Genomic DNA, 16,278 nt, shown 5'->3' with positions numbered 1-16,278 from the left:
TTTTCCATTTATTAATTCATTTATTTATTTTGTTGCTAATTGTAATGAAAAACTAAAAGTCACCAAAATATCATCACATAATCTTCAAACTGTATTTTATAACATGCAGTGTCACTGACTAACACAGCTAATACTGACTGATAAAACATTTATTTATCCATATAGTTTCAGCTTCTTTACTGTTTTTATCTCTTTCTTTGCGACTTTGATGGATAAGTTTTACCTGAAATGTTTTTTTAGGTACCCATCGTCCATCGTGATCTGAAGAGCTCCAACATCCTGGTGAAGAACAACCTCACCTGCTGTGTGTGTGACTTTGGTCTTGCTCTCTGTCTGGACAGCAGCCTGTCAGTGGACGATCTTGCTAATAGTGGACAAGTAAGTCCAGATTATGTGTCTCAACATTATTCCATTTTTATCATTTATTCTTTTATTTAGAAAAACGGTCCTGTGTGGCTGATCAAGGCACCGTGAAACTTATTTAAATGAGATTAAATACCATGAAATGTGCACTATGACAATGATGTGTTATCAGCAAAATGCCTGCATACTAAATTTCTACTTAGATTCTACCTAAACTTCTCCTGCCACAGGATTCACAAGTCCTCTCACACTTAAATGTGTGACAGGAGAAGTTTTCCAGGAACATCTTTACTGCTGTATATTGCTTGTAATGATGGAGGTTTATCACGTTCATTCATGCCGTGCGCTTCACTCTGTGGTGCACCTAGCAGCCACGCAGCAGCGTGTGAAGTTGGCATCATGCTGACAACACAACGATGTTGGTTAAAGTTCTACAGTGCTTACTTGATGTGCATAAGCACACACCGATGGGGGTCTGACCTGCTAGTTCTTCCCTAGTCAGCTCAGAAGAGCATCACCTGCAGATCCACTTTCATCCTCAGCACCTTGGTACCACAAACCCACTCAGGTGGGTCAGATCTGATTAGAAAGGCATACGTGAAGAGGTCTTGTGAATTGGGTTTGGACCTGGCTGAGGTATGACCATGTTGTGTAGTTTTGTATGATATGAGAAATCTAGTTATTATGGAATAAATGGAGAGGCAAAGGCTCTGCTGAAACACACAGGTCACACAAGCACTCCAAAATCTAGAGAGATAAAAACTAGAATACACTTATCATCTTTGTTGCACATGTTGCCGCTGTTTGGTTCTTTCCTTCGTAATGAAACTCTTCTGTTCAGTGTGTGATCATTTTATCCACTCACATGTCCAAATTCTTATTCTTGGCTGTTACTCAGTGTTCCACTTACAACTGGAAGCTGGAAATTCCCAGCTGTAGTAATAACCTCGGATGTGTGTGTTGATGTGGTCCGGCGTGTGCTGCAGATACGTATAACATCAGCAGAACAAGCAGGTTTGGAACTTTGTTTTAAAGGGTATTTTGGTGGATTTAGAGTTAAGAATGAGCATTATTGTTATTTCTCACTGTAATTTAGAGTATTTACTTGCACTGAATCCAGTAGTTGACCTGATAGGGGATTTAACTTCTACTCCTTTGAAGATTTTTTTCATCTTTCCTTTTAGTTTTGACAACAATCAATGTTTTTAACAAGTGTTTGAGAGAAGAGTTAACAATATGGAAACATTTCAACTTAAAGCACAAATGAAATCACAAACATTTTTGGTATTATGTACCGAAACAAGACTTTGAGATGATGAATGAGATCCATTCAATTGATTGAAAATGTTTCCCCACCAAACCGTAGAGCAGGCAGGTGAAGGGTTAATGGTTATGGAACGTTCTCCTCTTCATGCATGTTGCAAACTGTGACTTTTGAGCTCCAAGCATCATAACATGTGGTTGAACAGTGAGAGTTGAAAACATTTATATCATTTTGCACATTTAAGACATCAATAAGAAAAACAGGAAGCTTGTCACCACAGTGTGCCGTCGCAGAGCGCCTCCTCTCCTTCAGACTTATCAGTGTTTTTTCTACTTTTTTTAATCTACTTTATATCTACTACTGATTATTATGTGTGTGAACCTTTTCTGCTGCCTGTGTTTTTATGTAGGTGGGTACTGCTCGCTACATGGCCCCGGAGGTGCTGGAGGCCCGGCTGAACCTGAAGAATATTGAGTCTTTTAAACAGACTGACATTTACTCCATGGCCTTGGTTCTGTGGGAAATGACGTCAAGATGTGAAGCTATCGGAGGTCAGCATGTGCACATGTACACACACACGACAAACACACATATTACTGGTTTTGAGCTGCTGCAAATATGATGTCATGTAGGAAACTTGGTAATAATGTCACATGTTTTTACTTCAACATGAGAGGTTTGTTAGTTCTTACATAAAATAAACAGATTTTTCTGTTAATTTTCATCTTTTGAAATGAATTTTTAGGCAAACGCCTTGCAGAATGAACATAATGACTGTGCTGCTTATGTGTACACAGGAGGACTGGTGTGTATCACAATCTGTTTGTCTTGCATCATAGCAGTGGCACATCAGACCCTTTCAGATTTCTCACCAATAAACTTTGTTAAAAACATGCATAAGACAACGTCTTCCCCACAATAAGCTCACAGGATGCATGCTCATGTAGCCATTTCACAACCTGATGGAAAATGCACAAGTCTGCACACCGTCAGCTGCAACGAATCCTGAAATGTATTATCTGTTTATTTCTGATAAATATCCTCTGGGATTCCTGAAGGAATAAAATATTCATTTCACACAACTTGTTTCAGCCAAAGAAGCTGTGAAATATGTGGAAGGATATTTATTTATTACAAGAACATTAAAATCTACCAAAACGCTTCGCTGAATCTGATGCTGAGGACAGCGAAACGTCGTGACGGAACAGCTGGCAGAACAGCTTCGGGACTCGCATTAATCAGAGAACAAAGATCACGATGTGGATCAGGAAAAAGGATGTTTTCATCTGCACATGGGAGATGCATCCGTCTGTGGCAGTGTCACTGCTTTAGCAGGCATTCAGATCGCACAGCAACAGGACAGTAACAGGTATGGGAGAAAGACCCCCAGCCAGCCTGGATGTCTGCTCTCAGATCTGTGTCCTGAACCGGAGCCTTGGCACACCCCTGCAGATGAAGACAGATTGGAATTAGACATGCAGTACAGCTGCACCACTCTGCCTTTCTGCTCCCTGAACCCCAGCTGAAACCTCCACAACGCCTTGTGGATGGGATTGTTTAAGGGGAAAAATAGCCATGCTACTGTGGTTATAGCCTGACACAGTCCTCTTACTGTGCGGAGTAGGACTCTGGCTTCTAAATGAATTTAACATAGAGTGTAAATGAGCCAGAGTGTTTATACTGTGTCAAACAAAATGTACAATAAAGCCTGGCAATATAAATGATTAATCCAAACTGGAGACACTTCCAACATCTTCAGACAATTGTTTCTGCATGATATGCACCTGTGGGCTATTTTTACTATAAGAACTTGTCCAGCCAATAGTGGTTTAAAAGAAAATGAACTTGTGTGTTTCTCGTTCTGCAGTGGATGAGTGTTAGTATGAGAAACTTATGGTCTGTCCTGTCAGACTGCACCTCAGCTTCAGGTCTGCAGCGGGAATCTGAGGAATGTCTGATGTGTGAGGGAGACAATTTGAGCTGATCTCTTGCCCTTCTTTGGGCAGAAAATCAGGGAGAGAGTTGTAGTGTTGTAAAACACTCTCTGTTTTCACTGGCTGTGCTGGTGTGTGTGGAGTGTGTCTGTAAGTCAGAGACAAACACTGATTCTTTAAGACAAGGAATGAAATACTGATATTTTTATCACCCGAGCTGCATAATTTTGATTAGAAGTCTACTTCAAGCTTTCTTCCAGATGTAAGACCTGCTTCCTTAAAAGGTAATCTAGACCCAGAAGATGCTGAAAATCCTTTAGCTGTGATGACAAATCGCTCTTGCAGAAAATAATGACCTGTAGGAGATTTGGAGGTGCCTACTTTCAACCCAGTGATTTCACACTTGGCTGAAAAGTGCAAACTGAACATCAAGGTCTGATGAACAGAACCACATGGTCTACAAATAGCAGAAAGTACTTTCTCCACCAGCAGCTACAGTTAGAGATGCTACAGCTTATGAGAACCATAAACAGAATTAGGAGGCAGAGACAACCACTAAATAGACTTTTCTTTTTATCTCGCAAAAGGACATGAATTTAGTTTTCCATTCCTGCCCTGGTTACTGGCAGATGTCTGGTTGCAAACGAAGATCTGCGAGCTTTGCATGTAGCTATAAAAGGATGTTTTAAATTTAGTTTTTGTTTCTACTCTTTGATGAGTGTTGTTTTGTAGTGATGAAATCTCAAGCTAGATCTACAAAGATAGAACTGTCTCCATGCAGAAATATCTGTTTGTTTCTAAATAATTCTCCACAGAGACCAAAGAGAGGCTTCCGTCCACCTGATTCTCTCTGAGGAGTCACTGTTTCTTAACAGCCTGAGACGTTTAGAGTGAGGCAGTCATGTCCTGACTTGTCTGTGTTTGTGAATGTTTTTTATGCTGTCTGTATCTCAAACTAGACTTGTTTGAGTGTGGTTATATGAATGGGATATATGGACTAGTTTTCATCCTGTTTCTGGGACAACAGTAAGGATTAGAGTTAGCCTTTCAGGTGTTTTGGTTAAGAGGTTTGGGGATTACGTTGTGTTAAGTCAATACAAAGCAGGTGCCCGTGCACGTGCGTGTGTTTTTGGGCTTCCTCTGCTTAAGGATGATAGTTCTGCACCGCAACAACCAGGTCAGAATGGTGGAAATACTATCCTGTGCTGGCATTGTTGTTGTTGACAGTTATAGCAGTGTGTCATTATATTTACATATCCTGAATTAGCCCACAGGGCGTGGCAGGGACTGCATGTTCTCTCTGACCTGAGGGTAAGCTTGTAAATGGAGAGTGGTGAAGAGTTTACAGTAGTAGTTTACAGAAAGACACTGCCAGTGATGGGTGAAGGGTTTTCCCCATTGCCATCTAATGGCCTGCAGGGATCACTCTTGTTCTTGCAAAGGTTTTATTATCAGTTGGACTAAAATCTTTAATTATTTTAAGGTTTCAGTAGCATAACAGCAAACATTACAAGCTAATACTGCTGACTAGAATAAAGCAGTAAATACTAAAAATAGAACATTTTGTTTCTTTTTTGTCAATGAACACAAATAGTCGCCACATTTCTCAGTCAGATCTACCACTCACTCATGTTCTTCACTTTCAGGATGACAACATGTTGACCTCAAGACTAGGTAGTCCACAAACCAGTAAGAGAGGGTGTTTTTGTTACTCCAGTTAAAACTATCTCGTGACGCCTTCAGTCCATTTGAATTTAAATGAGAAAGAGTTGATCAGAGATCTTGAATCATCCAATAGGTCAAAGTTCCCATTTTCCACCTGCTTGTAGTGTAGTTCAAATTGGCTCTTTGGACTTTGGCCGATTTTCTCCCTGTAGTGCCCCTTGAAGAAGGGTAATTCAGCGGCCATCTTGCATCCTGTCTCATTTCTGAGCTCTGTCCAGCCAGTAAAAGTCACTCCGATGTTGACTGTCTTACTTGAGAGGAGATCATTTTTGCACGTGTGTGAGGACGACTGCACATTTGTGCACTTGGCGAGATGTTAAGAAATCTTTTGCTTGTTTTGGACATTTTTCCCCTCCTATTGAGCTGATTGGGCTGACTGGGAGCCAACGGAGCTGTATTAGGGGGAGTTTGCTTAGCTTCAAAGAGACGTGACTATCCAGCTGTCCACCAGATTCTAACATGGACCGACGTGGTTTTTCTTCCATATGAACAGTTGGTGCCATCCTTACCATCCGACCATTAAAACTGTGTTATGCAGCCGTGATTTGGAGTTGCTGCCTGTTAACATTAGACCATACTATATACCACATGAGCACCACATATCCAGACCAGGGGCTTCATTTATAAAACTGTGCGTAGCAACGATGAATACAGGTGACGTACGTTGGAAAACAGGAAATGCAGCGCAAAACAACTTCCCGATTCATAAAGCAGCGCACACACACGTCCCACGTCTCTTTCTCCTTATGAATCAGGATCAACACTAAATTTGGTGCTTGTGAAGGAGCATCTTGTCACGCTGACATGTTTGCTATAAAAGGTCAAAATTCTAAAAGACAATGTTGTAAAATGTAAAACCATTTGATTTAATGGAAGCGTGATGGACATCACCACCACCAGGAAGGTAGAGGAGCGTCAGCAGGGGACAGATGCTGTCGACGCGTCTCATCAGACCACCAGACTTATCCAGAAAGTATCAGATATTAAATGTAGGGAGAAAGTGCATCGCCGTTTACAGGAGGATGTTCGCCAGGGAGGATGGGGGGGCTGCTGCCCACCCCCACAGATTAGAAGCTGGAAGGAATAACGAATGAGTCTACAGATACACTGGGATGATGCTGCAGGCGGTTTATTCCTTTGCTTCACATTGTAAAATAAACATATAGACACAAATGAGACTCAAGTCTGACTCCAGTTTATTTACTGTTAAAATACTGGAGTTCCTGTGTGTCCCCAGTGGGTTTGTAGCGCAGCAGCTGTGGTGGAAGAGGGGAGTCCAGTGATTCCACCTTGTGCCCTCCAACAATGTCCATATAAAGGACACAATAATTACCATCAAGGAGATGGAGCAGCAGATGAGGAGAAATAAAGACCATCCTGACATGCGTGAGATCGGGGACAGCAGCACCTGTCTCTGGTGAACATAACATGCGCTCATTTAGTGCCATGTTATGTAGCATATGCCTCCACTATCTTGCACATATTTGCAGGTGTGCAACAGGTTTCATCCTGTGCATCAAGGCACCTCCGCCTGCACGTCATGAGCCCGGTGGCCGCTACACCACTGTGGCGTGAGCAACCCCCACCTGTCAGTCAGTTTCCTTTGGAAGGCGCCGGGTTCAACGCCAGAGTCTCCATGTCCACCAGTAGAGACAGATGCTGTGCACAGTTATGCATTGGGGTGCATTTTATATCCAACGATCACTTCATGTTCTGTATCTGCAGGTGGGGGAAACAGCCTGATCAGCCTAATAATCAGCGATTATGATGGGCGACCATGTTGTTTTAATTGCAGTTATTGGCAGCTACTGTACAACTTATTAACTGACTTTCATGACATGTAGAACTACTTCATTTCAGAACATATTATAGTGGTTAATGTTCTTATTAATAACACTTGTTTATGTGGGCCAGTAAGGGAATGATGGCGGCTTTTTGCAGTAATGCAGTAAATGCATGTACCCAGGTTCAAGTTATTTTTCAACCAGTTTTTAGATGAAAAGTTTCAGACCTGGATCCTAAAGCTGTCAAATGTACCTGATTTCAAGCAAAAAGAGGTAATCCATCCCTTCTTTGACTTATAAAATCCATCATAAAAACCTGACTGTACTGACATTTAACTTTACAGTTTAACTAATGTGCAGCCTACAAACCTGCCACAGGAATTCAGCCCACAACTTTCTCCAGACATGGGCAGATGTTTTGTTTGGATGAAGAGAGATTTTGTTTCAGTGAATTTATGCAGGTTCATTTACTGTAATGTGTTTTCATGTTATACCTCTCAAAGCTCTGCTGAACTGCAAACATGATGCTGTGTTTGTCTGAAGATAGTAGATCCCAGACAGTGTTGGCGGCCAGAGGGGTTCCTGCTAACCTCCAGGCCACAAAGGTTTCAGACAGATAATCTGAAAAGGAAACTGTTGTAAACCACTTTCCGCCCCTTGGATTGAATATGCCAGAATTTTAACTGCTGGCCCCAGACAGCAAAGGGAAAGTGAGACTGAGACTGGTTGCAGTCTCTTGTGAAATCTCTTCTCAAACCACGGATGAAATTCTTCTCATAGCTTTGAAATGTCCAGAGAAGGAAAGCAGACCGTAGAGATAGTTTTTACAGCTCACAGTAACATTAGGACGAGAATAGGAGACAAATGGTACTGGAGAATTAAATGAGACATTTTTTTACTCTGTCCTAATGTTTAAAAAGCGTCCCACCACTTTTCTCTTAGGTCAGCCCACTCTCTTGCTGCGCTGTTTCAGCTGCATGCACTCCAGGAAAATGCGTGGTATTTATACCAGGCCCACAGCAGGAGATGTAAATAGCAGAGATCTGAGGACAATGCCAGCTCTGGCATAAATAACCTCCAGGGGAATGGGCTGGACCTCGTTTTAAAATGCTCAAAACGAAGGAAGTTCCACATGTCAAAACAGGAAGTGCAGACCTGGAAAAGCTGACTGCTGAGTCAGCTTTTCCACACAGAGTCCAAATTTCAGGTCTTTGACTTCCTGACTGAAGCCAATCTCCCGACTTTCTGGGTTTTAGCAGAGACAATGAGGAAGTCCAACATTTATGTGGGAACTATATTTTATGGTACAATGCTGCTGACTCTGGTAGCATAAAGAAAAAATGCCTGTGTTGTAGTAAAATGGAAGTTTATATTAACCTCCAGACATGCCTGACTCATCTGTAAGATGTTTGTACTTTCACTATTTACCATGTCATTGATGATGACCAAAGATTATTACTGAAGGTTACTACAAGGTCACATGGCACTAAAGTCATCCAATCACCTAAAATGAATACTATCTAACTAAGTTATTAAGCCAGCTTCATGATCTTGAGTCATCAGAAGATTGTTTGATGTTTACAGCTTGGAGAAATAACGAGACCTTGATTTATGTTGGGAATATACATAATATTTTGGAAAAAAAAGACAACATAGTATGATACAGAGACAAATTTTGAGCGTCGGAAATTAGTTTTGATTTTGGACTGCACTGGCAATGCCCTATCATGACTGTTAATAATGACTTGTGCATTTCTGAGACAAAATACAACGTAATTAAACCAAGTAGCAACCTTCGGTGGTTAAACGTGAAGCCTGGATATGAGAGCCAAAAATTGCAATTCACTCCTCATCCACTTGGAGTTTCAAAACGGAGTTTACAGCAGAAATAAACATGTTTACAGCCTGGTACAAAAATACATTTTAGGTTTAATAGGTTAGGTTTACCTTCATGACAACTGTGGGGGAATTAATTTTTTTTATAACTTATCTGTTAGATGTTATTTAATCTTGAAATTTGGCACAATTAAGGGTGTGTTCTTTTGATTGACAGGTACCTGATATCGAGTGGCATGAGAGGAGAGCATAGATCAACTGTGGCTTTTAGCCAAATAACGCTTTAGCTTTAGCCCACCGACCTCGGTTAGCTGGTTATCTTCCATTAGCTTCTGGTTAGCTCAATTAGCTCCTTAGCTATACAGGCAGGTCAGAGTTTAAGTGTCAATCATCCACTCCCACACTCACAGTTCCTCTTTCAGCTCCACCTCTTTTCCCATGTCTGTATTTTCTGGTAGTGATGACATGCATGACGCTGCCAAGATGGCGATGGTAGGAACCATCCAATTAGCTTCTGTTTAGCTTTTCAGGATGCTTACGGGCTTCGTCACTGAGGCTCCCTACATCTGTTATACAGTCTATGAATTAAACATATTTTCTTAAATGGGCATACCTACAAGTTAATGTGATTTTATATTTTTGTATTAGTATGTATAGCATCAGTGCTACAAGTTGTAGTCTTGTATTTTACCCCGGCGCAGGGAAGAAACCTGTGTCTACGACAGGAAGGCATGAAAAAAGATATTCTACACGTAGTTTTTAGCCACAAGTATGGTGGAGGTATAGACCCAACAAGCAGAAACAGGAGCCGGAGATGCAGAAACTGATGTTTTAATTCAGGATAACTGAAGACAAGAACAGCTAGGAGGCTAACAGAACTAGTGAACCCACAAACAGAACTGAAAACTAGGACTATGAATACTGGCAGAAACAGAACAAGACACAGGTGTTATATATCAACTAACTGAGTCCAGGTAAAAACTAATGAACGTGAAAAGCAAAACAGGAAATAAGACCCAACACTACAAAATAAAACAGGAAACTAGAACACGACACCTGAAACATAACACCATTACAGCTTCTGATGGGAAGAATTTTCTGAAACTGTAAGTCTAGATTGTGTCTAAAAGAGGCAAACACCAGTGAGCTGAACTTCCTCGTTTCCTTTAGTCCATGAGCCATTTCTGTAAGTTTCACAGCATCTATGCTGTATTAGGATCAGTCAGCATATGTTTTGGAAAGCTGGTTTTATTTTTCCTGTCCTGACTGGAACATTTTCACAACACGCATGACTTGTTTTCTATCGGTGCTGTGAACTGGGCCTGATAAAGACCTCTGAGATGGCAGAGGTCTTCATATTTTTACCAGTTTAAAAAGGGATTTAGTTAATGTTAATGAACATATCTTATATTGCAGTCACAAAATTTTTCATTCATTCATTCATTCATTCATTCATTCAATGAATGAATGAATGAATGAATTTTCTAAAATACAAAAAAAAAAAAAAAAAACACAGGGTGCATTAATGTGCATGATTTGTCCTCTGAATTTTTTTCTTTAGTTTCTTAATTATTTAATACTTCATATTATTTCCTTTTTATTTGGTTTTTCAATTGAATGCTGAAGCCGTCTCTTTGCTTCCGTGCTGAAGAAAGCCTGCAGCTGTTGCGAGTCTGGTTTCATGTTGCCTGGACTCATTCCCAGAACTTTGTTTTTAATTTTTCATGGTTTTAATTTCAAGTTTTTGGGTTTTTTGTAGAACCCTGTCTAATTTTCAACACAAAAGAGGAAAAAATGAGCAGACAGTGAGTTTGGTGCTGGGCAGTCTGGAAATGGACATGTTATTTGAAGCAATTAGCAACTCTTTTTCCCCTTACGGTGGGACGAAACATTTTATTTCTGTCCTGTCAGCATTATAACTGCCAGTTTATGAGTTAAAAAAAAAAAAAAAAGATCTGTACTTTTGTGGTAACATAGCTTTTTTTCTTTCTTTTTTTTTTTTTAATAATCACACAAATTCAACGGGTCACCTATTATATATGTTACATGTTTTTTTGCTTTTTATATTTTACTTATTAATTCATTCAACTTTTTTTAAAACCTTAAAAACTTTATTTATTTACAGATTTTGATCAACAGTTAACTTGGTTTGATGGCTTTTCCCAACTTACAGTCTGTGTTTGTTCTGTGGGCTGTGTTTGTTTCTCAGAGGTGAAAGACTATGAACCAGCGTTTGGGTCGAAAGTGCGAGAGCACCCCTGTGTGGAGAGCATGAAGGACAACGTGCTGAGAGACAGAGGGAGACCTGAAATCCCTGACAGCTGGCTCAGGCATCAGGTCTGTCGTAAAAAATATGTTTGCTTATTTTATTCCTCATTTCCAGGTTTTTGGCTGTGGAGTGTCACAGTGGGTGGGATTGGGTGGGGGGTTGGAGCGGCACGCGATATATATAGAGAGACGAGGATACAAATAACTGCGTCTTATGCCCCCGTAATGTAATGGTAGGGGAAAAACTGCAAAATAGTATATTTTACTTGTATGTCTTATCATCTCAGGCAACAAACAGAGTGCAGAGCCCAATAAAACACCTCAATATACATTTACTGTCCACTTTCTCAGCTCCAGCTGAGACTAAGACTTCCTGAGTAGGGTTAGACACAAACATTACTTCAGAAAATCAGCTAAACTGTGACGCACTGAAAATGTCACAAACTACTTTTTCTCTTTGTATTAAATATTCTTTTAATGTAATCATTCTCACCAGTCCCTAGATCATTCCACCTGGTTAGTACTGAGTTAGACCCCCGTTTTCCTTCAAACTTCATTAATTCTTGGTGTGATGATTGAACAAAGTGGAAATGTTCCTCAGAGATGTTGCTCCATGTTGACATGAAGCATCCCACAGCATGAGTTTGTGTGATTTTTGCACTTAAGCACCTTTAAACACCAACTAATTCTGCATCTGCTTTGCCTCCTGTCTCTACTCTGAGATCTCTGCAGCTGCAAGCAGCAAGAAAACGTCAGTCTGATGTTGACCCTTGTCTTATCTGTTAGTCTGTCACTTTCTTTCTTTGTTTCCTCACTTTGTCCGATAAAGTCGTCTTGCATTTCTGTGCTGAATCAGACACAGTGTGCGTCTGAAACAGGTTGTGTGTTGTTCAGCAGTTGCTGGCATGTGATGTGTTTCTGAAAAGCAAAATGCAGCTGTATCTGCTTGAACTCCAGCTCTAGGCAGTTGTGATGTGGGTTTTCTCAGCTTTGAGACACTGCAGGGTGATGACAGCTCCAGAAATGTACATAATGTCAGTGTGTCATCACAAGTCAGAAGTGCAGAAGTTTAACATCAGAGTTATGTGGTTACTTTAAGTGCTTGAGCCACACTGAACAGCTTTTTAAATATTATTTTAAAAACATTAGCAGAATAATAGGATACAATAAAATGACCTCAAACAATCCACAAGTGTTTGGCATTTATAGGCTGATTTTAACAAAAGTATCTGTTGTATAAATAAGGAAATTATCAGTAAATTGTTAAACAGCCTACAGTTGTTTTCCTGAACTGAAACTGAATTCTCGATTATACAAGTTGTGACATCTGAAACAAATCTTTCTTCTGCTTCTGCAGGGCATTGCAGTGATATGTGCCACTATCAAGGAATGCTGGGACCACGATCCTGAGGCCCGGCTTACCGCCCACTGCGTCGCCGAACGGATCGCCGAGTTGGAGGACGAGCCGGACAAACTGTCGAGCCGTAGCTCCTCAGCGGAGAAGATCCTGGAGGAGCTGAAAATCCCAATCACAGTGGAGATCCCAGAGCAGGAGGTGAAAATAAGCGAGATACAGAACATCATCGCTGTGGACTGCTCTGTGAGCGACCAGAAATGAGAGGAAGCTCTCCGTCGTTGTGGACTTGCTCAGATGCCTCCCTGCAGGCATGATTGTTCTTATCTGATGGGATTAAGTATGGCGATGTTGAGGAGCTGAGCTCTTGCCAGATTTGAGCCAAATACAAGTGTCAGTAACGTGTTGAATCTTATTGCCGCCCAGTAAAAGTAAACTCTAGGTCATGCCACTTTCGACATGTAACTAAAGGTCATGATTGACCTAAAAGCAGCAATCCAAAATGAACTGGAAACTTCCAAAGATGTGCAGAATCTGTTGGTTTTTTTACTCTAAACCAAACGGTCTTTGTTTGAGAAATAAATAAGGCAATATGTATCAAACCAAAGATGATGGATGTGCACTTTAATATGACATACTTATGTGTTACAGATGCTTTATCATTTTCATTTTTCTGTATTCTAACCTGCCTGAAAGTGTCTTTGTGCCTTATTGCCAACAATGCAGCAGACTCCATCCTCACTAGCAGGTTGTTATAGGATTCATATGTGTGTGTGTGTGTGTGTGTGTGTGTGTGTCTGTATGAGATGATGGATGATTATGTTTGTAATTTCCTACATTTTAACCTTTTTTGACAGATAAGCATGATGTACGTAGAGACGGTTGGTTCACATTTAAACTAAATCAGCCGTAAAGGGAAAGTAATCCTGTTAAAGTGCTTGTTGTTGGACGCAGAGATTAAAAAGACTTCAAAAGCATGAATATCTTTGAAGAGTGTTTGTTTTGTTTGTATCAAAAAGCAGTTTGCCAAATATGTTTTACCGTGCCTACAATACAGTATGTGTCATATGTAAGATATTGTAAATCTTTTATGAATTAAACATATTTCTGTATACCAATGCTGTTCTCAGTTATTTTTTATTCCTGTATAATATTCTGGACAGTGTTACATAAGATACAACCTTAAAACTTCCAGAATTAGACGTTTAGTGTCACTTCCTATAAGAAAGTTGGAAGAGGATTGGTCTAGAGACTGAAACACAGGTAACAAAAAGGTTTCTACTTCATTTACATCCAACGTCAACGAATAAATACATTTAAGTCATGTAGAAAATACACTGCCAGTCGAAGAGCTTTGGCAGTCAGTAACTATGTTACTATTTTCTATTAATCAGACCTTGGAGAGGCTTAAACCACCATTCTGTAAACTCAGGTCATGCTTCCCTGTAGACCTTCCCCTCCTTTGGGCACATGGCGTTCACATCAGCCTGTTGGATTCGAATCCCAGTCCTTTTCCTTGGAAAGTCTGCTTCGTTTGGGGAAATGTGAATGCACCAAACAAATTCTGATTCAGATCAAAGAAGCAGACTTGGTCTGCCTACAAACTCAGGCGTTGGTCCGTTTCAAGTGACCAAACACAGGAAGTGGACTACAAAGTTACAAATAAAGACATTTCCTGCATTTGGCATTGAATTGAATTGTAGGTAAACATGGGGCCTTATAGACAAACGCTACCACAACAAACACACATGAATCTTTAGAAGTGGTTTGTGGAGCGATGGCGATGTAAAAGCACTAACAGATGTATAGTCAGAGGAAAATATATCACAGCTGCAGAAATTCTGAACAAGTTTTCATCTTCACACCGGTCTTGTCCTCTCTCTTGCTAGACAGCGTCCTCTTTGGTGAGAATGGGGATATAATATTCTAATGGTTTGCCTTGTTTGACCAAAGTGCAACACGATCTCGGTTTCCCGCATGGAAACCTCCCCCCCGCCACAACTGAGCCAAGTCCCCAATCGGTCTGAGTCTAGCAGACCATCCTGATGTGGATACACCTAAAATTTTCCTGATCTGCCACAGTGTAACCAATGACCTAATTATCTCATTTTCACCTGGAATCTATTAAATAAATACTCTTTCTTTCAATGCCACCAGGTGGGCTCAGTACAAAGTCCAGAATGAAGCTCCAGTAATGATTGACATATTGTGTTTGTTGCACACAGCCGCACGACGACACAGGCAGCATCGTCCTACATGACAGTGTACACACGTTACACACTGCTATTATATTTGTTGTTTTGGAGTCAGAACGTTGACGTTGTTACTCTGTTGACTGGCATGCGGGACCCTGTTGGTTGGAGGTTGGTCCTGCTTTCCATAATCTGTCATTTCCATAACGGCTCTGCTTGTGTTTCCATTTCTACAGGTGCTTTCTTTTCACCTGAAAGTGATTCAGGTTAAGCATTCATAACTGTGTAAAAATGAAAATCAGGTTAGATCTAGAAGTAAAAGATCATTTTTTTAAGGTTACTCATTTGAACCAGTCACAATTGCACTCTGGAAAACAAAAGATTTCTGCAGCAAACTGCTTTGTTTAAAATCAATTTTAAGTTGTTTCAACTTGTTTCTGAGCTTAGCTGTCCTGTGTTTTAGAGCATTTTTGGGGTTTTGGTGTTTAAAAAAAAAACCTCAAAACAGGGAAAGGGTCAGCGGTCAATGGCAACGGGAAGTATGTCCCATGAGTGACAACACAGATTTCCAAAGTTGACTTTCAGAGCTCTGAATTTTAGTTTACTTCTCAGGTTTTTCTTTTAGACTACGAACCAAAGGCAGGGTGGACAACAGCAGGCATCACAGCATCTGACCTTCACAGCATCTGAATTCTCAGTTCTTTGGCTTCTTCTTTCTAGAATGTTGCAAGAGGAGTTTCTTTAGGTTCATAGGCTTCACTTGACATGTCATCTGGTAAACAATAAGCATCTTCTGTTTGGGTGGCTTTGAACTCCACCTTAACCCTCTTCAAACCTCTAGTTTGTTCAAGTATCCATTGTTTCCTCTTGGCAATTCCCTTTCCTGTCTGAGTAGACCACAAGCCTATGTTGACTGCTGAGGGCTGGAGAATCTGGAGGCTTTGTCTTTGGGGTCCCATTTTCTTTTGTGAGTGTAAAAAAAGGATCTTTATATTCTCACTGGACATGTGGTGGTTCTGCTTTACCTTCCCATTGAAATTCATTCTCATTCAAGTTACCATCATCTTATGACACGAAAACAGGTTGTACACATGTTTCTGGGTTTTTGTAAAACCGAATACCTTCCCCCCTCCGGCCAGTAAAAAGCCCACAGGACCTCATTTTTCAAAAATAAATCCATCCACACCTATCAACATTATCAACACCAAGTGCCTGGAAAATAGATCACAGTTTTGAGGACATCCATGCTGTTGAAATTAATTATTTCAGAATTAGTAAGTAAAAATTGAAAAGCATCACGTAACTGTACCCACTGCTGTGTGGCCTGTGGGAAGTTACAGGTTTAGTGCCCCTAGTGGTCAAGCTGAAGACCTTTTTAACAAATCTTATAGTTAGGAGACGAGCGTCTCCTGAGTTGGAGTCTGCGTGTACAGGGCCCCCCTGTTTTGCTCTTATAGTAAGAGGTAGTCTCGTCATCCATTACATATGCAGCCATGGGGACATCACCTACTAGGGTACTGAGCAGTTCCTCACTCCTTTTCATTCATGTATAAATATA

At 40.6% G+C, this 16,278-nt stretch overlaps 1 protein-coding gene across 2 annotated transcripts in view; it reads left to right on the top strand.

Annotated features, from left to right (window-relative positions):
* Positions 1 to 13,642, top strand: part of tgfbr2b (transforming growth factor beta receptor 2b) — a 41,614-nt gene extending 27,972 nt beyond the window's left edge. For both annotated transcript variants that reach the window (XM_079240713.1, XM_079240714.1), the window contains exons 7-10: positions 241 to 378; positions 2,037 to 2,178; positions 11,116 to 11,243; positions 12,532 to 13,642. In XM_079240713.1, coding sequence (XP_079096839.1) covers positions 241 to 378; positions 2,037 to 2,178; positions 11,116 to 11,243; positions 12,532 to 12,792 — 669 coding nt within the window. In that variant the 3' untranslated portion in view covers positions 12,793 to 13,642. The remainder of the gene's footprint in view (positions 1 to 240; positions 379 to 2,036; positions 2,179 to 11,115; positions 11,244 to 12,531) is intronic.
* Positions 13,643 to 16,278: the final 2,636 nt, after the last annotated feature.

This window comes from Telmatherina bonti (genome assembly GCF_933228915.1).
Source record: "Telmatherina bonti genome assembly, chromosome: 5".
NCBI lineage: Eukaryota > Metazoa > Chordata > Actinopteri > Atheriniformes > Telmatherinidae > Telmatherina > Telmatherina bonti.
The sequence above is the reverse complement of the archived record's forward strand: the minus strand, read 5'-3'. Positions and strand labels throughout refer to the sequence as shown.